General features: G+C 49.9%; 2 protein-coding genes across 8 annotated transcripts in view; one reads left to right on the top strand and one right to left on the bottom strand.

Annotated features, from left to right (window-relative positions):
* Positions 1-207: 207 nt before the first annotated feature.
* On the bottom strand, positions 208-24,851 carry DCAKD (dephospho-CoA kinase domain containing). 7 transcript variants are annotated; one of them, XM_015250505.3, is made up of 7 exons: positions 24,682-24,851; positions 23,560-23,672; positions 23,227-23,329; positions 8,791-9,012; positions 8,194-8,397; positions 4,402-4,489; positions 208-1,417 (listed from the first exon to the last, which is right to left on the bottom strand). In XM_015250505.3, exons 4-7 carry the CDS (start codon positions 8,900-8,902, stop codon positions 1,126-1,128), a joined length of 696 nt encoding a protein of 231 aa, XP_015105991.1. In that variant the 5' UTR covers positions 8,903-9,012; positions 23,227-23,329; positions 23,560-23,672; positions 24,682-24,851; the 3' UTR covers positions 208-1,125. The 7 variants fall into 7 exon arrangements, with proteins under 7 accessions (XP_015105991.1, XP_015105992.1, XP_072795285.1 ...); XM_015250506.3 differs by lacking the exons at positions 23,227-23,329; positions 23,560-23,672; XM_072939184.1 differs by lacking the exons at positions 23,227-23,329; positions 23,560-23,672; positions 24,682-24,851 and adding an exon at positions 21,992-22,099.
* Positions 22,473-24,858, top strand: part of NMT1 (N-myristoyltransferase 1) — a 29,679-nt gene continuing 27,293 nt past the window's right edge. The window contains exon 1 of the mRNA XM_072939162.1: positions 22,473-22,553. Within this exon, the coding sequence (XP_072795263.1) occupies positions 22,537-22,553 (17 nt within the window). The 5' untranslated portion in view covers positions 22,473-22,536. The remainder of the gene's footprint in view (positions 22,554-24,858) is intronic.

The following is a 24,858-nucleotide window of genomic DNA, read 5'->3' as shown; positions in this document are numbered from 1 at the left end:
CCACCCCTCATGTAGGTACAGCTGAACCTGACTGGAGTCCTCCTGGGGCCCCAGGAGAAGTCAGAGGGCAACTGTACCTTCTAGGGCTGGGGAAGTGAGGGGCCCAGGTCTTATTGTGGGAGACCAAGAGTAACCCCAAATGGTATCAGCCAAGTCTGGGAAGCTCAGTCAATCTGCATGTTAGGGGAACAGCAGCAGCCCAGGGCATTTCAGATCAACACACTTTATTCAGCACCAGGGTGAATCGGGCTCTGCACCAGGAACACAGAGATGAATAAGACATAGTCCCTGCCCTCAAAGGGCTTACAGTCTAGTAGGCTTTTGGCTCATGGATTCAGGTAAAATGTGGAGGTGGTTGGGATCTCACAGCACCTAACCCAGCCTGGGGCTCTAGATGGTGCCTGAGCTGGAAGTTAGCCAGTTGCAGAAAAAATAAAATAAGGTGGAGGGAAGGTATTCCAGATTGGGGGAGCAGCCAGGCAAAGGCACAGAGGTGAGAAACATCCTGGTGCATGTAGACTCAGGCGAGGAGTACAAGGAGCAGGAGGTAGGAGCAGGGTGCAGGGAGTGCCGGGGAAATGCCATGGTGGGAAGGGTGTCATCCCAGAAGAGACCTGGCCTCTTAACCATAAGGGGATCCTTACTGCATCCTGGCCAAGGGCTTCAACCTATGGGAGAATCCTGTTTGAAGGTGGCAGCCCTTGGTCCAAAATGACATCCCATGGTTCAGAGAGGGGCTTTTAGCCATGATGGGGCATGTGCTAGGACAGATTCCAGCCCAGGAAACCTCCCAGCTTTAAACACAAGTGAGGGCCACAGAGAGTGCTCCTCATCCTCACCCGCAAGAAATTCCTAATGGTCACCTGTTGTTGCTTTCACACCCCCTCATGGACACTGATCGGTGGTTCCAAAAGGAGGGGCCCTGGGGAAGATGGGAAGGAGAAACAGAGGGCTGTTTCTCTGCCTGGGACACGAGGCACTCCAAGGAAGGGTGAGCCCGGCACAGGGCTCCAGCTCAGATTCAGAGTGTGTGTGTTGAGCTGGGAGGAGACAGGATGCATTTGTTACCTGGTTCCAGCCTCTGAGGAGATGGAGACCTGAGAATTCCTGCCCCCGAGGGTCCAGCTAGGGGGAAGGCAGGAGGTAGTGGGTGAGCAGGTAGAGGAGACTGGCAATGCCAGCCAGCCCTGTGAGGACCCCGAGCCTTAGTGGCAGGTACTCCAGGGAGCGCTCCAGCTCTGCATGGAGGAGGATCACCTGGCGTTTGGTGACGCTCCACTCGCCTGAGTTGTCGAGCACATGGTGGGCCATGCGGGCCTTGTCCTTCAGGGGCAGCTGGGCCTTGATCCGGGCCTCTGCGTCCTCACGGTTCAGGTTATTCCGCTGCATCAGCCGGGCCAGCTGCGTGTCCCGGTCACTAAGGACCAGACAGAAGAGCTGCTCAGGCACTGCAGGCCTCGGCCTTCCTCCCACCAGCACATTACATGGGTGACCGGCCCTGGAAACGCACTGGCTCCCCCCACCTCACTCTGTGAGGACACTAGTAGCACGAGGGGCTACCTAAAAGCCCCTTAACATAAACGGGGAGGAGAAAGGGGATAGTAGTTGTTTTCTGCCATTTGGAGTCTCTCTGCTTTGCTACTAGGCTCAAGATTCCCCAGTTTTAAGATGGGAGGATTTGAACACCTGGAATCAGCTACATCCTGCATCCCTGGATGGGTGACCTTTACTGAAAGGCCCGTGCCCACAAACTACATGCTTTTTGTAGTTTCCCTGAGGGCCTGGGCCTGCTGCATTAAAAACAGCTTCCCAGGCCTCCACAGAGACCCCTCTTCTTGTCTCCCCGCTCCCACCCTGCACATTTAGAGCAAAGATGGTAGCCGCTGCGCTTGATGCCACTGATGAAGTAGGACAGACACACCCCAAGGTGCTTCCAACAGGAGCAAGGCCTTGAGAACTGGATCCCCTCAGTCCCTGGGACAGGATGAAGCACCACAGACTGAGTCAAGCAACACCCAAGATCCCAACTCCAAGGGATTTTCAAAGGGTACCTCTTTCACGCACTCTGATATTACCACTTGGCCTGCTTCTCGGCAAACTCCCTGTCCTGCTTTTGGCTACCCAGGAACTTCCCAGCTGTCCTCTGGAATGGGGTCATCTCTAACACCCCTCGAGCTCTAGGACCCGCAATGGGAACAAGGGGGAAAGGGCTGCAGCAGCTGTTCCTGCCATCTGGGGTCTCTCTGCTTTGCCACAAAGCCTGCATTTTCCCAGTTATAAGATGGAAGGATTTGATCACTACAGTTTGGCTGCCACCTATAAGTGGCCTAGACCTGAGGGCCAACTGGGATGTGAAGACAGACCTTCCAAGGACAGGCATTACCTGAACACTAGCTGGTTCCAATGCCACTCAGAACAGAGTGCTGCAGAAAGTCATTTCTGGCTGGCTGATCAGGGAAGACTTTGTAGAAGGATGGCATTTATATTGGCCTTGAAAAGTAGGTAAGACTTCTGATTTCCTTTGTTATGTGGACCGCGTACTATCAAGGTCATGGGGCCATACCCTGCCTGGCTGAGAAAAAGGTGCAATCTTACTCTGCAAACCTGTGGCTGGGTAAATCTGGGTGAGAATGGAGATGACTTGGGCCACCATTAAGTGCACATCCTTCAGAAACTGACCAAGACCAGTGGGGTGTAAAGGCAGAACTCTCCAACAGCCCTTCCTGGAGCTCAAGGATAGTCCTGTATGGTTAGTTTAAGGACTGATGTTTTTTGTGGTAATGGAACTTTTGCCCAAACGTTTATGCCACAATTGGCAAGTTTCTCAAAAAAGTAAATAATCACGTTTTGGTATAATTACACTTTGGTAAATCTCCCATATTATTTCAAATGCACTGGGGTAGTTTGCCAGTTAAAGGCATCCATGAGAGGCTCTGTATACTTATAAAGTGTAGATCCCTTTTATGAATAGTAAATAATCACTCATTCATCTCTTGGGCATCTCTTGCTAGTTGTGCCACCACATGTGGTCAGAGTGGGACATGTACAGCACCTGGGATTCTGGGAAGGGCTCTTCTGGCTGGTGAGTGGGGCTGGAGGATCTCCTGGGGAGCAGGAAGAATCTACAAAGCCCCACTTATCTGCGAGGGTCCACAGCTGTCACTGCTCTCAGCAAGCAGATCAACCTAGAAGGACAGCGCAGGAAGAGGGAGGTGGCAAAGGAAGGTGTGGAGTCACCTGGAACTGCAGATGCAACCAGCCCGTTCTGTTTTCTCACCTACACTCTCAAGATTTTTTCATTTTGGATCCCGTGGTACAAAGTTTCAGTTGTGTTAAAACTCCAAGGCAAAGAGAATTCTGTCTTCACAGGGTCTGCTTGGCCTCGGGTGACAGTCTTTCACAAACAGGGAACAAAGAACCCAGAAAAGCTGCAGCTTTACATGGGAAGACACAGGCTAACGGGGGAGCTAAGAGAATGCCTGTCCCTGCACCGGGCTCAGTGGACCCAGACGGCCTTTAGTTGACAGCCCACGGAGGGGAGGGCAGGGCGATGCTTAGGGCACCGAGCCCTCCAGGCCCCGTCTCCAGTGTGCTGGGAGCCTCCCACGCATTAGTCTCTTGAGAGCCACTCTGTGCCCAAAATACCCACAGAGCCAAGTGCCCACCTCTGTGTCTACTGTACTTGTGGGTGGCATCCAGGAAGTTTCTGGAAGGCAGAGGTACCCCGCAGCCTCATCTACAATCTCACCCTGCTGGGACTATGACTCATTTTCTCTGACAGTTTGATCCTCCTCTGTTTGCCAGACCTGGATTCTGGTTTGCGTCATGTCCTGGGGGATTCTGAGAACAAAGCTCCTTCCTTAGCTGGGCTCTGACAGATCCATCTCCACAACTTTCTGTTTGTAGGTGTTGCCAATGGGTGACCCTGGACAAATTCTGCAACTCCCCCGTTGAATTTTCTCTCCTATAACCCAGAAATATCAACTCCGTCCTGATCACCTCAAGCTGAGAGGTAAACTGAGTGAAATAATAAATATGGGAGCTGTTTGGAATGTTGAGAAGCGCTGCAGGAGGGAAAAGGGAACCAGTGAATGATAACAAGGTAGCCAAGGGCAGGGCCGGCATCTGGGCTTAAGTGCCTCCAATGGCCAGCAGAGGGAGCGCTTCACAAGCACTAGAGAGACCTGGGGGCCACCACTCCCCACAGCCACCCCCAGGCATATCTGGGTCTGGTACAGAAGTCAGTTTCTAAGGCTCTGGGCACTGCTGCCCACACCCCTGGGCCTCCTGGCCACCTCGTTGGGAAAGGGCAAATGAAGTGGACCATTTCGCAGGTATATGCCTTAACCCAGGGGTCCTCTTTTCCAGCCTTGGTCAGGCCAGGCCATGCCATACACTCACCAGTATACTACCACCGTGTGCTTCATGTACTTGAGCAGCTTCTTGGTCTCAAACAGCAGAGGGATATCCAGAATCACGTAGCGGTATCCTGGGGAGAGGCCAGGAAACCCACAAATTCAATTCTGCAAGCACACATAGGACTATGTGCTAGGTGTGGAAACAGAGTTGAAGCCACTGTCCCCTATCATCAAGAGCTCCCCCCAGAGGGGGATACCTTCCCAGGAGAGGCATAACCTGAATGCCAGCCAGTTCCAATGTCATTCAAAAAAGAATGCTGCAGAAAGTCATTTTTGGGTGGATGGTCTGGGAAGAACTTATGGAAGGGATGGTATTTGTACTGGCCTTGAAAAGCAGGGAGGGCTTCTGACACTTGAAAATGAGTGTGTGGAGGTGAGGGTTCTGGGAAGGGGAACAGCTCAGGCTGAAGTAGAGGCCTCAAGCAGAGAGACAGAGCTGACAAGGTGGTCAGGGCAGTCACAAAGGGTGGAGTTCACTTGATCTTGAATCCGAAGAGCTGTTATTTCTAAACAGAAGAATGACACAGCCAGAGCTGTAGGAGACTAGAGGGAGTTTCCAGGAGTAACTGGGCCCTTTCTGCCCTACTTCACCCACCTTTATACAAAAAAAAAAAAAAAAGAGAGAGAGAGAGAGAGAGAGAGAGAGAGAGAGAGAGAGAAAGAGAGAAGTGATAGGTTCTTCCCCAAAAGCCAGGTCCAAGCTTGGCTCCCTGCTGAGGAGTCCTGCATGGCTATCCTTGCCACTTCTCCAGGAGAAACTCATGTTGTGGGGGAGCAGCAGAAGCCCCCAAAGGAGAGGCTGCTTCTCGGCATCAGAGTCAGACCTCCAGCCAGGGATTACAGGTACTGGTTTGGAGGTGGTGGGGTGGTTGTGACTAACACTGTATAACCAACTCCAGTGGGATAAAAGGCACTGACTACCGTCCCACTACAAGCCAAGGCCAGTCAAGGGCGGCACCCTCACCCACTGGGAGCAGGCATGTCCCAGGGCTACTTGCCCAGAAACACCTTGGGCTCTTAGTTCTCTTTACACTGGTGTCCCCCGTGTAAGTGTAGAAAAGCTGGGGTCCAGGAGTGAGAGAAAGGGATGGGCACTGGTTTTTGACCAGAGACCCCTGCCTGGCTTGGATGATGTCCCACTAGAAACATTTCCAACCACAGAAGCTGACCCACATCATACCGATCCCAGGAGCATCATGGGGAAACTGGCACTCCACGTGATACAGGAAACATGGTGACAGCCCAAGCCACTGGGTTTCCTGTCCCTCAGGACCCACTGCTCAGGAAGCCCAATTCTCTTCAGTTGAACCAGGGGGTTAAGAGAATGGGCTCCAATGACACACCTTGGTTTTGTAGCCCGCACTTTCCCACCACATGACTTTGGGCTCCTTAACAAACCTCACCTGTGTAAATGAGTGACGATGATCTACTTCACAAGAAGAGGTAACGATTGCATGAGTGAATCATGTAAACCTCCCAGCACCCCTCACTCAGATCCTCTCTAAACGCTCCATAGATGATGGTTATTATGACTGTTGCTCCCTGGATGAGGAAGGCCAGCAGCGCTGGCTCCCCTACTCCTCTCCAGCCCAGAACAGGAGCCAGAGGAGCGAGAGCAGATCCTCCCCGGGCCTCTTATCTCCCTTTTCTGCTCGGCTCCCATCCCTACCCCTCCCCTCACTGCCCTTTCTCCTCGGCCCCTCTCGGGAGCTCGCGGCCAGCTCTTTGGATCGCTGGCAAAGGGCTATTCAGCTGTCACATCCCTCCTGCTTGATAAGCTCTGCAAACCATCCTGACTCTATTAAGACATCCGTCTGCCTACGCGGAGACCTCCCAACAGCTGGTGATCTTATCTGACGTTTGATTATACCAAGTCTGACAGTTGTATTTGTTATACTCATCAGGGGAAAACTGGGACTGTGGAAGCCACAGCTGTCGTCCCCATTTTTTACCTTATCGAGCTGAAACGAGCTTTCTGGCTTTTATTTAAGTGGTGGTGGTTGGGGAGAGGGGAGGCTGGGTGGATGACACAGCGGGAGGACTTTGGAGCGGGTGACATTATCCAATGCTTAATTTCAGGAGGAGAGAGCCGCTGCCACCTCAAAGCCCTGCAGATGTACTTGCGCCTGGCCTGGGAGTGAATGCAAAAGGGCAAGAATGAAAGGCAGAAGGCCTTGCTCCTGGGGGGGTGGGAGGGTGGGGGGGGTAGAGGGAAGGAACAGAAGGAGTCCTGGCACAGACACAAGGGGCAGGACAAAGGCAGCAAGAGTCCAGAGACATCTCTTGAGGGAGGAGGGAGGGAGGAAGGCCTGTGGCAAGATGGAGAGTAAAAGCTGGTCCAGCAGGGAGGATGCCTGGAGCCAGCCCTGCCTGGCCAGAGCCAGGCAAGGGGAGGGGGGTCAACATCAAGGATGTTGGTCAAGTCATCCCTTTCCCTCTGGAGGGAAGTATTTGGCCAGAGGGGGACGGGGGTTGGGGGAAGGTCCCCACTCTGTCCAGGAGAACCTGATGCATGAGACAGTAAGTGCTTTGGCCATGACCACAGTGCAAAGCCCAAAGAAAACCAAGAAGGCTCCTCCATACCCTCTAGAAAGCAAAGTCTCAGCCTGGTGACGGACTGGAGAAACAAGCAGCCAGGCCTTCAACTTGGAGCCTGGGCTGGAGGCTCTGTGTCCCAGAGGCTGGCAGGCAGCTCTGCAGGATCCCTGGGCCAGCCTCTCGCCTGATCCCAAGCCACTGCTCTCGGTTCTCCCACTTCTGCTGACTGGCCCATCCTGGACAGTGAGGATTGGGCCACCCCTGCCCAACACCATCCTGAACAACAGCGCTTGGACTGTGGCTTAGGAAAGGCTGCTGACAGCTGCAGGGGAAGGTTCTTGCCAAGTGACCCCTGCTTTTCAAACACTCACCCTTTCCTTTAGTCCTGGCACATGAGCTGGATGTCCCTGCCATGCCAGGCTAACTCTCTCCACAGAGGCTGGGCCCCAAAGGATAATCCTCCACTTAGAACCCCACCCCCACCTGCCCTGGCCATCCTGGAGCCTCCCCAGCTCCCACTCTGCAAACTTACTTTCCCAGGCGGGGAGGGTACAGTTCAAGTGGTAGAGCGCATGCTTAGCATGCATAAGGTCCTGAGTTCAATCCCCAGTACCTCCTCTAAGAATAAATAAATAAATAAACCAAACTACCCCCCTCACCAAAAATAAATAAACAAATAAAAAGGAAAATTAAAACAAAAACAAAAAAACTTACTTTCCCAAACAGCGCCAAATCAGACTCTGATCCCGGTTTCCACTTGCGTGGTGATCGACAGTGGACTCTTCGACCCCCCTAAGAGCTTTTCGAGGCTGGAATTACTAGCTTCACTATGCAGACAAGGAAAACGGGCAGAGGGGCTGGCTCACCCGATAGTCACGCAGCTAGAAACCAGAAACCGTGAGGGCCAGGACTTAAACTCAGGTCTTATGACTCCTTTATTCATCAGCTCTTATTTCACCCATCCCTCCTAGAAAAATCAACTTTCTGGGGTTCATGGCTCAAAGCCTCAAGTATCTCCTCTCATTAAACTATCAGCCTCCTTGGGTTAAAGGACATCACCTCTGCCCTCTGGGGCTGGTACAGGACTGCATGGGGGGATGCCAGTGAACAACAGGAGCTCAACAGTCTGAATGATAGCCAGCTCCCTGCTCTCCAGCCAACCTTTCTGCAGAGGCGAAGGGCTCAGGCCCTGGGAGGAGCGGGCTTTGCCACACCCGTCCCAGGTCCCGATTCTTACCCCGGAGAAAGTACTTGAAGGTCTCCTTCACCATTTCCTTGAAGATCTCAGGGTGGGTGATGGTGTTGAGCAGGTGCCGCCGGTCAGGCTGGTTAAAGATCAAGTCCCCCAGGACCTTGCGATCGATGTCGCCGTTCTCCAGCAAGACCTCGGTGCCGAAGGCCTCCACAATGCGCCGGTGGGCGGGGCATCCCGGCTGGACGACTGTGGCACAAGGAGGAGTCTGGGTCACTGTCTGGAGCCTCCAGGCCAGTCAAAGGACTCCGAGTGACCAGAGGCAGAATGATGGGGGAACCCAGGGGTGCTTCTTTCAGTTGGAGCAAAAACAAAATGAGGGGAGGGAAAGCAGTTGAGGAGGAGAGCAGAGTGCACAGAACCCCTGGCACTGGTCACGGGATGGTGTGAACGGGAGGGAAGAGTGACTGAAGAGCCAGAGGGCCAGCCTGGGGCAGGGAGCAGGGGGCCAGACCAGGGCTGATGGCAAAGTCCTCCCCTACTCTGAGGCCTAGAAAGGCCTTTTAGAAAGGTGAGGCCCGATGGAAGAAAGGCAGCACAGGGCGCTGCCCTGTCCCACCCCCAGCCCGCCCCCCAGCTCACCGAGCCGGGCAAGGACGTCCACGTCAATCACCGCACAACCCAGCTGCTGGAACACCTGGATCACTGAGCTCTTGCCTGAGGCAATGCCCCCTGTCAGGCCCACCAGGAACATCTTCCCAGGAAAGAGGGAGGTCAGTGAGGCTAAGCCAGGAGCCAGGAGTCACTGGAGGCGAAGCTTGGCAGGTCGGGAAGGTCCCCCACAGGAACACCAGAAGGACCCGCCTGTCAGACAGAGCAGACCTGGTCAGTGTGAGGCCAAAAGACTAGGGCAGAGGGAGGCAAAGGTGGCCAGGGAGAGACACAGCCCGGCCAGCCAGAGCCATGTCCCGAACTGGGTCCACTGGAGACAGAAAACTCTTCCGGTATTCTTTTAAAAAACACTCAGAAGGCAAACCAACATTGTGTAAATTTAGCAATCAAAATGCTGAGCAGACAGAACAAGGTCAGGTGCTGTTAAGCAGAGTGCTTTCTGGAGGTGGCAGTACCCCACTGTAGGCAAGCTTCCTGTAGGTAGGAGAACCTGTCACTCTGTGGTGAGCCCAAGGCATTTTCCAGATGCCCACAGAATGCCCCCAGCCTCCACTCTGTAGTCTGGGACATCAAGGCTCACAGGAAAGGTGTGGCCCGCCCGCCCCACCTTCACACCAGCACTAGGACGGCCTGAGGGTTAGTCTACATCAATAATCCCTCCTCCGCAGCCAAGAAGCACTACAGGTGGGGAGTTTAGCGGCAAGCGGTGGCTGGGTGGTCATTAAATCTGAAGTTTAGAGAAGTACAGGCCTTGCCAAGATGGAATGAGGAAAGGATGGCAGGCCTGATGTGGAGGTAACTGAGCCTGGCATCTTGACGTGCAGCTCTGAGACCAGCAGATGCAGTACAGCACAGAGGCTAGGAGTGCAGACCCCTTCAAATCCAGTTCCTCCACTTACATGCTGTGCAACCCAGGGCAAGTCACTTGCCTCTCTGAACCTCAGTTTTCTCACCCATAAAATGGAGTAAAATGGGGATGAAAGAACCTGCCTCGTAAGGCTGTTGTGCAAAATGCATGAGAAAATGCATCTAAGCCCTTGGCACCCTGCCACTGACATGGTAAAAGCCCAGGAAAGGAAGTGAGGATGGTGGGGTAGGGTGGAAGGTGGGGGTTACGGTCATGTTGCAGAGCACAGAGAAAAGACTTCCATGAAGTTAGGTCCCCATTCCCACAACCTCAGACTGTCTCACAATAGATTTTACATCAGGCTGCATTTTCAGGAGTAAACATGGTTACCATGTCTTGAATTTTGTTCCCAAGCTGGGAGAAATTAAATCGAAGGCCAGGTTTCTCTCATCCTTCCTTCAGCATCAAACCACTTCTCCAGGACTTTGTCAGAGGACTTAAGTAAAATTATTTATTTAATTTTTTTTGTTAAACAGCAGATTTGCTGTCCTAATTACACTTTGCTTGAGCTTATACTGAAATGAATCTGACTCCCCTGAGGACACACCAAATGACAGGGGGAGGAGGCCACTTGGATGCGGGCTGAGTGGGTGGATGGCCTGGAGCGGTGGGGGGACCGACCCAGAAGTTTAAATCAGCCCAGGCTCGTTCTTACCCAGGGAAGCTGGAGCAGAGAGAGGAGGATACCCACCAGAGTTATCATCCAAATGGAGAGCTCAAACTGAATTATTAAATCATTTACAGAGCATTTCCCCTCAGTCTGTCTGAGACTAGTGTCGCCCCAGGTTGGTCTCCCTCCACCTTACAAAAAGAGGAGTTAAGAATTGGGTTCAGCTGTTAAAAATTTTTTCATCCACTCAGCTGTAGTTTTGAAATAGAATATCTAGCACCAGCGTTTTTAATCCCAGCTCTGTCCTGTTGTCTCTAAAGCAATGAGTCGTCTTCTCCTCCACTGAAGACCAGTCTGGAGGCAGGGGAGTGAGACTTGAGAACAGGCCACAGCTGAGGGGTGGGGCAAGGGCCAGTTCTCCACAGGGCCCTGACCACTCATGGTTGAAAGCAGGTCACTGTCACCTGATCACTCAAGTTTGCTGAGTGGGGTAGAGGGGCCTGGAAGACCACGTGGCCTAGCAGACCTGAGCTCCTGCCTGTACACGGGACCGGGACCCCTCTTGGGACCTGCTGAATCAGATCTCTGGGGGTGGAGGCACCAGGCAGTTCTGCTGAGTAACAGGGCTTGAGATGGGCTCTTCATTTATAGGGAAATACCAAGGATCAAAGAAGGGACTTGCCCAGAGCCACAGCTATTAGCAGAGCCTGGATGGAACGCAGAGCTCCTAACTCCGAGACTAGACCCCTGCCTTAAGGTACTCAGAGGATGGAAAATTAATTTATGTTTAGATTAAGTAAGACAAAATCAGGATGGCGCATCTGTCTGTAGGCAAATCAACACGGGGCCAAAGAAAAATGACTTCTTGATGACCACATTGGTGTTTTCCCTCTGCAGGATAGGGGGCCAGGTCTTGTGTTGGCCAACAACTAAGGCACAGATAGAAATTCCAGGCTCAGTTCTGCCCCAGGCTACAGGGGTAACCTAGTGAATACCTCCCCTTTATTGTCTTGGATGACCATCTGCAGAAACAGACCAACAGCTGCTTGGCCTCTGTCAAAAAGGCCAAGGGGAGGGAGGAGCACGTGCCCGGGGCGGCTATGGGTCCCTAGCTTAAAGGGCCTGGACAAACAACAGCTGTTCCTGTCCAACAAGCCCCTCCATACCTCACTCCTTCACTAACTGTGGACTGAGCCCCTCTGGGCTCTGCAGCGTGGCACTAGGAACCAAGGGAAAACACAGGTCTTGCCCCTCAGGAAAACTTAGAGAGATAGACAGTGACAAATGAAACCAGCCAAGAATAGAGCACTGACAGGTGAACGGGAGCAGTCACATGGTACTCACCCTGGGCCTGGGGAGGTTGAGGGGTGGCCCCCTCACAGGTCTGCACCAACCAAGAGCCCACTGTTCCCTCAAGGCTCAGCAAGAAGCAAATGAAGGTTTAGGTTCCAAGCTGCCTCAAAGGCCCCCCTGCCCTGGATCTGTCCCGTAGTTCCTCCCCAGGCACCTACTGGAGAAGCAACCACCTCTGATAACCTGTGTTCACAACCCTCTTCTTGCTCTGGCTCAAAAATCATCATTTTCCAGAATCCATTCCAGTTTCCCCTCATTCCACTGTCATTTACACGGAGGCAGTGGGAACCTCACATCAACTGCTAAACCTGGCTATGACCTGATTCCCCTGCGAAACTAGAAGAGGTGCAGAAACCCAGGCTCCCTGCTAGCCCCCTGAATCTGAATCTTGGGTGGAACCTAGCATCCTAGCTACCAAGGCACCAGAATCATGGCTAAAATGGAAGGTTGTGGACCAGAGGTTGGAGGCCTGGGTCCCAGCCTCTGTAATCTGCCGTAAAACTATCTGTGTGTCTGCAGGAAGCCTTCTTAGCAGCCTACCCAGCCCAGGGACGGAAGTGCTCCAGAAGTGAGAAACAGCTGAGCCCCAAACACCTGGCCCTCCCTGGGCTGCAGTCTCCACACCTGTGAACGAAGGGCTTGGACTTCCAGGCTAATAGCAGTAGCAGCCTCGGGGGAGACTGTGAGTCACATTGGTGCTTCCTCCCCACTGTGGTCCAGCAGTCTCCCCAGAGTGTCGATACAATGTTCACCTGTGTAGTTAAAAAATTATGTGACCACTGGTGGCTGGGACTCTTCCTTCTCAGCATCAGAGGCTGTTCATAGCGCTGGCTTTGCTAGAGAAGGAAGGATAACGCTGGGTCCCCAGCTACAGAGATCTGATCCGGAGCCTGGGATGCATCAGCCAAGGAGGGGAGCCACATCCAATCCTTTCTCTTCCCTCACTCTCCATGTCAGTGGAGAGGCAGCAGGATATAAACAAGGGGTAAGGACTAGAGTCAGAGGGGCGGTGTCTGCAGCCCCAGGAAGTGAGGATGGAATTCTCACTGCACTCCACAAATGGTGGGCCTCTCTCCCTGAGCCTCTCCTGATCGCCTTTTGGTTTCTACTTCTTGAATTCCAATAGCTCGGAGAAGACAAAGAAAATATATTCAGGGAAGAATGGTCTCTCCTGGAATCTCCTCTGGCAGGGTTTCTTAGGGGAAAAATGGAAGTGGACTGTTTCTCGGGCCTCCAGAGAAATAGCCCCACTGCCCCATGCTGTCTGTGGAGTTCCAACTCTACTGGGCCCACCCTGCTGACCTGAGCCACCAGCACCCTGTGCCCAGACTAATGCAGAAGCCTTGTGACCAGACCCTCCAGTCCCTGCCTTGCTTCTCCCAAGGCAGCCAGGGTCATGGCTTGAAGTAGACATCTGATCTCATCACTCCCCTGTTTAAAACCTTCACTCTTCTTCCTCCTCCTCCTCAACCCCTCACAGAGGTCTCTGGGTCCCATGTGACCTGCCCACTGTCGACCTCTGCCATCCCATCACTCCTTGTTCACACCTGTGCTTGTCACACACCTGCTTTCTGTCCCTGAGCAGGCAGGATCCTTCCTACCTCGGAGCCTCCACATATGCTGTTCCCCTGCCCACCACACTCACCTCCTGGCCAACTCCTCTTGATTCATTCTGCATTCATTCCTTCAACCAATCAGGTACCAGGCATTGTTCAAAACAAGGGTGCCTCCTCCACCCCAAGCATATTCTGAGGGAGGTAGTGAGAGGTGGTATATAAACAAAAAGCTCACCATGTGTTGTGGTGCTAAGTGGGGGAGGGTATCAAGAGCAATGGAGATCAGGGTTTTAAACAAGGGACCAAGGACGTCTCTCTGAGTGACGAGTTGAAAGCAGCAAGGGAGCAGGTTGCCTCTCAGTGCAGCCTCATCACCACCCCCACCCAAATCAGGCCCCTGACATCTCTTTCCATTTCCTCTCCTTCCTAGTACTCAATGTGCTTGTATTTGTTTGTGTGACTATGTGTTAGATAAAATAAGCCACGATCCACAACCAGTCTGTACCCTTCTGTCTCCAGCACCTAGCCTAGTGTCCAACGACTGTCACTTACCAGGTGAGAGATATTGGTCAAGTTATTTAACCTATCTTTGACTCAGTTTCTTCGTCTGTAAAATGGAGCTAAGGACACCTACTCTGAGTTAATACATACACTGTTCTAGCACTTAGAACAGTGCCTAGCACACATGGAGCCCTCAACCAATGTTCCCCTTTAGTTCGAGAGTGTTTGAAAACTATGCATAGAACGAATGATGGAATGACTCCATGAGCAGGAAATGGGGTGTGGAAATACTTGGGGTCACATTCTCCAGTCACTGCAAAGGGGAGGCTCCCAGCCTGCTTCTTTTTCCATCAGAACTTGCTACTCACTGCTAGTAAATCTCTCCTGGGGGGAAAAAAAACCAGAAACCAACAAAACACCCAATAGATTCAGGAGAATAATGAGCTGATATGTGAATGGACACTCTTTTCTCCCTTGGGAGAGCTTGGGGACTTAGGTTGGAAGGGAGCTCTTTTGCTTTGCATCTCCCAGTCAACAGCCTCACATCTGCCCAGGCCAGGAGGTGGCTCTCTCATTAGCTTGCAGCTTCTTTCCTCCCCTCACTGCAGCCTCTCAGGATTTAATCCTGAGCACGCCTGACCAGCCACATGCTTCTCCTTTGAATTGCTTTCAGAAGTGCACATATCCATTTTGCTGCAATGATCAATATAATCATTCATGAAAATGAGCCGTTCCCTGCCCTGGGACCCAATTATTTTCTTGTGGAACCTGCGGCTGCAAAAATATATTGTTTTCCAGTTAACTAGTAAGTGCTATTTTTATCTACAGTTTCCCCATTCCTGATCTTTCATTATTAGTGAGAGGCTGCAGTTTAAACCTGAGTCCAAGTTCTTTTCGTCTGCTGGGCTTAAGTCACCAGGCTGCCACTGACTCTAAGGAAGCCCCCAGAAAAGTGTTTGTGGTCAGTCTCCCCCTCCCTTCTGCCCTTGTCAACACGAAGGGGAGGGAGGGAGCAGGTCTTTCTTTGAAAGCCCTCTCCAAGCACACACCATCTCTCCAGGGAGTTTTGAATGGGTGGGCAGGGAGGTTGTTTGGACTGGCCTACCATGCTAGCGTTTATGCAGAAAAAGGACCACAGGGAATGCCAAATCTCAGGGGCTTTGAAATCAAAGGGGCCTGGGCTGGGATGGCAGCTCTGTTCCTTAAGTAGCTGTGTGGCCTCAGGCAACTTACTTCACTGCTGTGGGCTTCTATCTCCTTGCATATAAAATGGGATTAATACTGACTACACACAGGGGTTTCATCAGGACTGAATTAGGTGACATACATCATGGTCACCTAGTCTTCCCCAACTCAAAGTGCGACACATCAATCACTGTGGTCTACTCCACTTCCCTAAAGGGCACCTCATCCTGTCAGTTCCTCAGGCCAAAAACCTCGGCATCCTTCTGCCTCCTCTCTCATAATTTTCATCCAATCCACCTTCTCCACCTTCACAACCTAGCAGACACACCTGGTCTCCCCCCCCCATCTCTCCTGGATTCCCACAGCAGCCTGAGTGATTTGCTGCCACCTTTGCTCCCTGACAGTCTGTTCGTCATATGACAGCTGGTGTGATCCTGAGTCCGATCATGACATCCCTCTGCCAAAACCCTCCAAGGGCTCTGTTCACTTAGAGTACAAGTCAGGTCCTTACGGACCCTTCAGGGGCCTCATGACCGACAATGGCTCTATCCTCTCCAGGCATCTCCATCCACTCCCCCCACAGCCCCCGTATGCCCTCCAGACACAATAGGCTCCCACCTCGGGCCTGGGGACGTGCAGTTCTCTCCACGTAGCAGGCTCTTCCCCCAGGGGGCTGCATGGCTCAGCTCCTTCTCTGCCCAACTGTCACCCTATCAGAGAATGTCCTGAACATAAAATTGCACCCTTCTCCCTCTCTATTCTCCACACTGTTTCTTCACAGCACTTATTAACTTTTCACCACTCAAATATTTTATGTCTATGTTTTGTGTGTGTGTGTGTGTGTGTAATCTGCCTCTCTTCCTAGAATCTGAGCACTGTTGTAGTCAAGGTGCTTAAAACAGGGCCTGACAAAAAACACTCGTTGAATAAATACATAAAGCAAGCAACAAAATGCCCAGCTCATGGGTAAGCAGGAACTCAACGTTAACTGTTTTAACAGAACGTATGTGTTCCAGAAAACCTATTATAAGAATCACAAAACCTTTCCATATCAACTCCCACTCCCATATTCCTGGGTTGACAATATCTTGAGCTCACAAATGAGGAAACTGAGGCAAGGAAGGTATTCCCCAGGAGGCAGGAACTCGAGTTTAAGAGCGGCCACCTGCCGCATGAGCGCTCCCTATGTGCCTGGACATCCTGGATCCCATCTGGTCAGCACAATCCAATGAAGTCGGTTCTATTTACTCCCACTCTAAAGGTGAGGAAAATAAAGCTAAAAGAAGTTAGGTATTTGCCCACAGTCGTTCCAGGTGGTCTCCCTAATGGGGAAGGAGTACCCCTGGGGATGCATGAAGATGTTTCAAGGGACAGAAAGACACAGCGTAAGAAGAATAAATTTCAGCTCAGTTCCCCAAGTGTCTCCCTATGGGGACAGATCAGCCTTGGGATGTGCTGCAGGCTATCCTTTCCCAGGCCTCCCTTCCCACTCATCCATGTCCCATGTTCCAAAGGAAGGCATAACTACCAACACATGCCAAATCTTACTAAGGTGCACTGTCCCACAGTGCAAAGTACCCCTGGTACTACAAAGGGATAATTCAACATATCAATATTCATGCTGAGAATCTGACTGCTTATAGTGACTAGGTGACAAATCCTCCTCCTGAATCAGATGGTTTCTAAACCTTTGCCTTCAGTAAAGTTAAAGGAGGACCTAAAAGAATTGTTGCCTGACAGGTCATTAATAATTGATGTTAATGACAGATCATTGTGATTTGTGCCCATAACTCAAAAGATGTTCAAAGAATTTAGTAATATTGCCACAACAAAATGCTTTCAAGTCCTGTGTATTTGTTTACATGAACCAACTTTTTCAGTGCTTACAGGGATGAGGAAAAAAAAAAAAAAGAAAAAGCTCTGCTCATCCCAGAAAATATACATGGGTGCATATACAAATTAAAAAAAAGAAAAGTTGCACTCAGCTGATAAAGAGAAGCATTTCAAATAAAACTTACGTTTAACAATGATCACAACTAGCTGTTTTGGTCAATTGTGTATTTCACAATGTTAAGAACTCAATCCAAAAGAAAATATTTAATATTATAACAACACAATTTTCAAAAATGTTTTAATTTTTGCATTTTTGTTGCAGAGAAGTAGGACCACAAATCGAAGACTCGAGCATAAAATCGATTTTACTAGAAAAAAATTCTGTGGAGGAAATAAAGTGGTAAAATTTCAACTATTAAATAAAAAATGGTTCATGTATTCTTTTCGAAGGATGAGGGAAGTCAAAACACTACAGTATTTAGATTCCATTGAAGATTTAAATGCCTGATATAATAGTTTTATTTTTCAATGTCAGTACTTACAATTAACCAGAAATCAGCTCCTTTCCAACTACTGAAACTTTCGGAGAAAAATTTTAGCAATCTAAAAACGTGAGAGTGGGTAGTTTTCAAAACAAAGTGAAGCTCACTGCTACACAAGCACCAAGTGAGGTTCTGAACCCTTTAAACAAATTACTCAGGAGGACAGATTCAGATCTTGCTCGAGACAGAAGATTTGGTGGGAATTTAGGACCCTGCTAAGGAAAATCCACCCCAACCGGCCTGTCCACTTCCTATCATCAGCCAGATTTCCAGCACTTGATCATGTCCCTAGTCCTGTCTGCACCCTGCCAAATTCATCTAATTTATTTAGGCAAAATCTGCACCCCCGGCCCCCAAAGAAACCATCCTCAAAGGCTTCCATTTCCTAAAGTTTAAAATTAGGACTAAATGTCAAAGTTCATTCGGGTGATAACTTCCCCATGACTAAGGGAGATTTGAAAATCTGAAAACTTCGTAAACAAACTCAGCGCCAGAGGTGCCAATGCCTCCATCTGGGAAGCCAGGGATAAAGGAAGAAAAGCCGGTGGTTGGGCTGCCCTTTTTACTCATCAGTGGATGAGTGGGAACTCCATGCCACCATTTTTCATGAACAGAATGGGAAAGGTACCCAAGGTCACACAACTGGAAGTGGCAGAGGCTGGACTCAAAAATCAAACTTAGGTCTGACCACACAGGTCTAAAGTGCAGTAGCTTTGCACTGAACCTGGGTTTGAAGACACAATTTCCGCCGCTTTCTAGCTGTAAACCTTTCTCGGTATCCACAGCTAAACCGGGAAAACAACAGCTTGCTTAGTAGGGTTGCTGTCGAGGAAGTGAGCCATGGATGTAAAAGCATTTGACTTAGGGGCTCCTACGTAGTATGTCCTCAATAAATTGTAACCCTGGCTTGGAAATAAGGCGCGTGCTCTACGCTCCACCACGCAGCTCGGCTGGTGCGCCCGGAGCCCGGCCACAATGCCTCTGGGGTAGACCCAGTCCTCTAGGCGGGGTGGTCTGGACGCGAGAGAAACAAACCAGCCCTGGCAGCAGTTGCCCGGACCGCCCCCTCCCTGGAGCCCGGCCGCTCCACCTGCCCATGCGGCGCGCTACGTACCCGTGGCCTCTGACCCGGCCTGGGCCGCAGTCGCTTGCCCAATCTCAGAGGCTCTTACTGGGTAGCTCCCAGAGGGCAGGCGGGGCTTCGGGAGCGTGCGCGCACGCTGACCGGATATCCGGCCAGCGGAAGGAGGCGGGACCAGAGAGGAGAGGCGGGACCAGAGAGGAGAGGCGGGACCAGAGACGGGGGAGGGCGGGACCTAAGAGGGGAGAGCCGCGAAGGCGCACAGCCCTAGATCTCTAGGCAGGTGAGGACAGTAGGGTTACTCCCCTCTGGAAGCCAAAGCCTTCCCACGCTGGGGAAAAAACCTGGAGAGTCCTAGCTTCAAATTCAGGACTAGCTGTGCAGTCTCTGGCAATAGCAACGATAGCCACGGTAGTTAACTGAACACCTTATACCGGCCAGGTCCTAAAAGTACTCAGTACGCATAATCTCACTGAAATCTTTAACTGTCCTTGAAATGGATATTGTCATCCCCATTTTACACAAAAGGAAACTGTTATTTAAAGGTTAACACCCTCCCTTACAGTAACAGTTGGCTGGAGAGCTCATTCTGTCCATACAAGCCTAGCAAGTCACTGAGCCTCTCATTCTGCCTCTTCTATCGAAGTGCAGATAATCGCCACTGTGCTGCTTGTTGAAAGAACTGGAAATACATAAAAGCATCTAATGATGCCTCATATATAGTGGGTGGCCTTTTATTAACTCCTACCTTGCCTCCTTTCCCTCTCCCTAAACTGCACCTCTGCTTTCTGCGTCCTTTAAGGCACTAGTATCCCTAGTGCCTAGAACAGTGCCCAGCATAGTAGAGATTCAACACATAGAAGAATGAAGTAATCCAACATCTTTCTCTTGTCACTCCAGTCCCTGAAACCTTTCTCTTTGGCTGCCATCACCCAATAAATAGGATTGCATCTCATGATCAAAAGGGCCATTTGGTCCAAACACCTGTCCAGTGTTTGAATCTCCTCCACATCATCTCTGCTACCTCTACTTGGACATGTCAAGTGTTAGGGAACACACTGTCTTTTGAGGCAGCTTCATGCTGTCTCAAAAAGGGCCCTATGGGTCATACAAAACAATTCTAATTCCATTCCATAGTTAGATCTAATGGCCCAGTCCCCTTTCTGGACCAAACAACTTTCAGATAACCTAGTCTGGTGGTTCTCAACCTTTTCCTACTCCTGACACATCAGGGGGATACTTAGACTCCCATCAGTAACCATGGCTGGCCACGGCAGTGATAGGAATAGAAAGATGCCTGCTTCTCCCCCAAATTGTTAAGCTCTTCCTGGGGTATACCGTTAGGAACCCCCTGCAAGATGATCCTGTTAATCCCAGATTCTGCCTTACAGTGTTGTGAGCTATTGGTGTACAAGTGGGGACCCTGTTTTCTAAGTAGGTATCCTGTTGGTCCAATCTGCCAACAGCAGCTGTATCTCTGCTCTGGGCTATCCCAGAGGAAAGACTGAAGGGCTGCTGTAGGGGTTTCAACCCAGGAACCTCCTCTGAACTGAAGCTCTGCCTTTGCAGTTTTGAGGTGATACCATGAAGAGCTTTTTCAGCTCTAACATACATCCTCCATTGTTCAGGATGGCAATAATAAACTTTGAGCTGGTGCTGGCTGCTTACACAATCCCCCTTCATCCTGACAATGACCTGCATCTCAGTCAACCTTGTGTCCTTAGATCTTGCATGATGCCTGGACTATGGAGGGTGTTTGGTGAACAACCCTCTGAGTCCAATAGGGATGACTCCTTTGACTCCTGGGTCTTTGACTCTAGGTTTTAAAAATTAAACTTACCTTCCATATGTTTATTTTAAATAAATATTAATATGCAATTAAATTTATACCATACCTCACAAATATCATTAATATTTATCCTTTATTAAACAGCTTACAAGAAAAAAAAAAACCTTCCCATAGGTTGTCACCAGCTGCAAACTCCGAAGATAAGCCAGAAACTCAAGGCCTTCTGTGACCTGGCCCCTGATCACCCCTCCAGACATATGTCTCACCACATGTCTCACCATATGTTCCCCCTTGGGAAAGGCAAGGGAGGAAGGTAATTTAGTTATTGTACCAGACTTCGTGTTAAAACACCAGGTTCAAGTCTGAACTCACAGGAAGTAGCAGTGAAACTCTGGACAAGTGATTGAACTTCTGGTTTTCTTATTGTAAAACAGACAACTCCTGCTTATTGCACAGGGTCAAACAAGACAATTCATGGCAGGGATCAAACAAGATAGCCTGTTAGCACATTTTGTGAGCAATTAAGCACTATATGAGAGTAAGTGGTCACCAGCCTGGGCCTTCTTGCGTCTGCCTTGTTTGTAACATTTCTGCACCTTGAGGCCTTGTTCCTTCTTTCTCACTATTCACTCATTTACTCACTCCTAGATTAATTAATCCAACACATATTAACTGAGGGCCCACTGTGTGCTGGCCCAAGAGATACAGAGGTGATTACAATCTAACCTGTTCACAGAACACAGGATCTTGTCAGGGAAAATGGTTGCAAATTGAATAACCACACAAACAGAAGTAAAACTGCAGCTGTGACTCCAGCTTAGGAGTGGGTCCACAGGGCTCCCAGAAGCTATAATGCGGCATTCAGCACTTAAATTGCCTCCAAGGCCAAGTTCAAAGTCTGTTCTCTCCAGGAAGCCTTTTCTAACAATGCTGCCCCAGAGATCTGTACCCCCTGCCCCACCCCCAACTTCAGTTAACTTATCTATGTAGTTCATTTAATCATATCCAGTCAGGCCTTGTTACTTTGTTTTCAAGTGTGCCTGGTTTTTATGATTTCACTGCCTTCTGAGTAGGGAATGCCTGGCACACTTTTTCTTAAATCCCACAGTACCAAGTAGAAGACTGGACCCCCTGTGCTCAAGGCCCTGTGTCAGGGACTGTCGTAGGAAGGAAGGAAGGAGGGAAGGAAGGAAGGAAGGAAGGACGGAAGGGATACCCTTCCTGAAAGTGAGCTCCAGGGGAGACAGGAAGCTGGCAAAGGCCATCTCCGTATCCCTTCTTCCACGATTGAGCCCACTAGCCCAGTTCCTCAGAGGATAAAAACTCTCGCCCTTAGGACAGCCAGGCTGTATGCAGTATGATCTTTCTTCAACAAAAATTTCATAACTCTTCCCCAGTGAAAAATCCTTCAGTGGTTCTAGAGTCTTCAGGATAATGCCCAAACTCCTCCACATGGCATCCATATCCATTCATGGTCTGACTCCCAGCTGCCTCTCCAGTCTCAGCTTCCAAAATGCTTCCCACCCTATAAGCATTCTCACTGTGGTTCCTCAAAAGCACCCAACTCTCAGGCAGCTGGACTTTCATACCTCCTGCCTAGGATGTCCACCCCAGTTTGTCTGCTTCTTCTACAAAAATTCAGCTTAGCCATGTTTTCCTCCAGGACCACTTTCCCCAGGTTAAGGGTCCCCCCTGCTCCAGACTCCTGCTACATCCTGTGGTCCCCGCTCTCTCCTGCACTGTGCTGTAACTATCAGTCTGTATACCTACCAAATGTGCAGTGAACCCAGGGCAGGGACTGTGTTGTTTCCTACCTGATTCTCTAGTTCCTGTCATAGAGCCTGACGTGTCGTGAGTGCTCCAAGGTGTTGGCTAAATGAATCATGAAGGCAACCTGGCTCACGCCTTTCTAGGCCCACCAGAAGAAAGTGATCTGCTGGGTGGACAGCAAGGGCCTTGATCTGGGATGGACATCATGAGAAAAGTTTTCTTTGATCATCAGTAGTAACGCTGACTTCCTGGGAGGTGAAATAATTTATTGGGTACTGACTGTCCCAGACACATTATTAAGTGTTCTGTGTGCACTGACTCATTTTACAGATGAGGACACTGAGACTCAGAAAAGTTGTGACTTGCCTAAGGTCACTCACTAAGTCAGAGGCAGAGCCAAGCTTAGAACCCAAAGAGTCAGACACTGGAGCCTGATTTGTTAACCACTATATTCTACTGTCTCCAGTAACAACCGGGAAGGGATAATGGAGGTATCTATACTAGGAGTAAATTCTAGAATCTGCGGAGCTTCACAGGCACATCCCTCAGCCACCCTCTGGGCCCTGCTGTACCTCATTACCCTAGTATAATGCTCCTGCCAGATGGGTGAGTAGGAAGAGCCAGCAGAGCTAGATGGGGAAATCCTGCTATTTTAGTGTGTTGAGGTGCCCAGAAAGCTGGGGATGTTACCTCGGAAAAAAGAAGAATTTTAGGGAACCAGATATTAACTGAAAAATAAGTAACCACTATCTAGGACATGGCATTGTATGTTTCTCCGTAACTCCACAAGGCAGAACTTGGCCAACGTTCCATCAATGAGAGCTGTCTGAAAGTGGAAGGCTCTCTGTTATGGGGGAGTAGGGAGGAACAGATATGAGAACTCTTGGAACCCTAAGATTAACACCCATAGACACAATTTAGGAAACTCAATGTGGTACTGCTTTGGGTGATCACCCTGTACCAATATGACTATCAACTCAAAAGTAAGCTTAGGCATCAAATTCACGTGGCAATATTCAGTCATCAAATGGTAGTTTAAAGAGTGTTACATATACTCAATTTCTTTTTAAAAACATAAAAATTTAAATTTTATTATAGAGAAATCTCGGATCCTACAAAATCTAAACGAGGATTCTAACTTGGATTCCAGAACTTTGGATTTGTACTGACATTCTGAGCTTGGTCATGACAGTCACATTGCCTGCCTACCTCCCAGAAAGGCTCTCCACTGAGCAAAAACTGCTCAGTTTGCAGTAAAATACAATGGGGAGTGTCTTACTTAAGCTGTGAACTGCAAGAATGGCAGGGTCCACACACATCAGCACCACCATTCTCTATAACCACTCTTCATGGGTCATGTTTCATTAGACTTCATTCAACCTCTGTGAATCAATGAGAAAAGAAAATGTAGGGTTGGGAATTAGAATACCAGAAGTGGTTTCTGGTCCATAGTCTGCAGTTAGGTATCACTGTGATACATAAATATATTCTTTTTTAACAAGCACGAGTTTCAAGTCCCCTTCCCTATCTACCCCACAAAGTCACATAAGCTACAATAGATAAAACACAGAAAAGTTAAATCCATCTAACACATGTAAGGCTTTATTATTACCTCTGACCTCCTCCTCTTGCCTGCACTGCATATAAGGCATCATGCTGACAGCAGTCTTGGCTCTGGAGAGATGAGTGTGGGTGACAGCTCTCAGCCTGAGCAGGTGTCTTTGCCTTCCAAAGTCAAACATAAATGATTGGGGATTATCTGCTGCTTTGTATTGTATTTACTTCTGCTCTTGCCACGATACAAAAACCAAGAGTTGACTATATTTAGTTGTCTTTTATTTGTTTTGTTTCCGTGAGTCAGATGGGAACTATTTCTTCCCACTCTATTCCTCTTCCCATGTTGAGAGTTTCCCCAAAGCAAAGATTATTTCCCTTTTTGGCCATCGGAACTCTCTGATGATAAGAATTTGTCCTTCCCTCAAACCTACCACAACACAACCTGAATGGGAAATCTCTAGAACAGAAACCTTGTCTTTGGGCTCTGCCTCAAGACCCAGGTGCCAATACTCAATAACAGGGGTGAGACCCAAGGGGCTGCAGCATTCAGTCAAGGCTGAAAATACATTGAGACGTCAAAATTACCTTCTAATAACTGATTTCCTTCGGGATATGTATCAGACTATGGGATTTTTTGTGGTGGTAAAGAATTCAGAGGACCTAAGAGTAGTTAGATCCAGATATGTATACTGATTTTGCCACTTACTAGCTACGTGACTGTGCGATTTACCAACCAATCTGGGCCACATCTCTTTGTGGAAAACGGGAATAGCTCTTACATTCTGGGCCTGTTGAGAGGATTAAATTAGGTGTTCTAAAACCCTTAACACAGAGCCTGGCATATAAGTGCTCATTCAAGAGTAATTGTGGAGGGCTGCTGCGGAGAGTGAAAGGCATACTGTGAGCGGAAGAGCTTCGTGGAGACCAGTACCTGGCGGCCGGGCAACGGCAAGACCTGACAAAGCAGTCAGGTGTCCTTACTCAGGATCGGTGCTCGGCACACCACAATCCACCGCCTCTCAGGAGGCGTTGAGCTACCAACGACCAGGGGCCGCCAAGAGTCCCGAATGAGGAAAGGCGCCAACCTGGCTTCTTGCAGGAAGGGCTCTCCAGTGAGGCCCAAGGCATTTGGGCTCCCAGTAGGTCGCACCCGCGGGCCTCAGGCCCTCTTACTTACCCGGGAATGGTTATGGTCCTTAACGGCAGCCAATAACGGCTCACCTGTGGCCCAGGCACTAATAAGGGCAGGCTGAAATCAACCCTGGATTCTGGAGCACACGGCCGAAACCCTGAACCTGCATCAAACTACAACTCCCAGCATGCCAAGCGGCCTCCCGAATGGCTGAGCGTGGGC

Source organism: Vicugna pacos, chromosome 16 (genome assembly GCF_048564905.1).
Source record: "Vicugna pacos chromosome 16, VicPac4, whole genome shotgun sequence".
In the NCBI taxonomy this organism is placed as follows: domain Eukaryota; kingdom Metazoa; phylum Chordata; class Mammalia; order Artiodactyla; family Camelidae; genus Vicugna; species Vicugna pacos.
The sequence above is the reverse complement of the archived record's forward strand: the minus strand, read 5'-3'. Positions and strand labels throughout refer to the sequence as shown.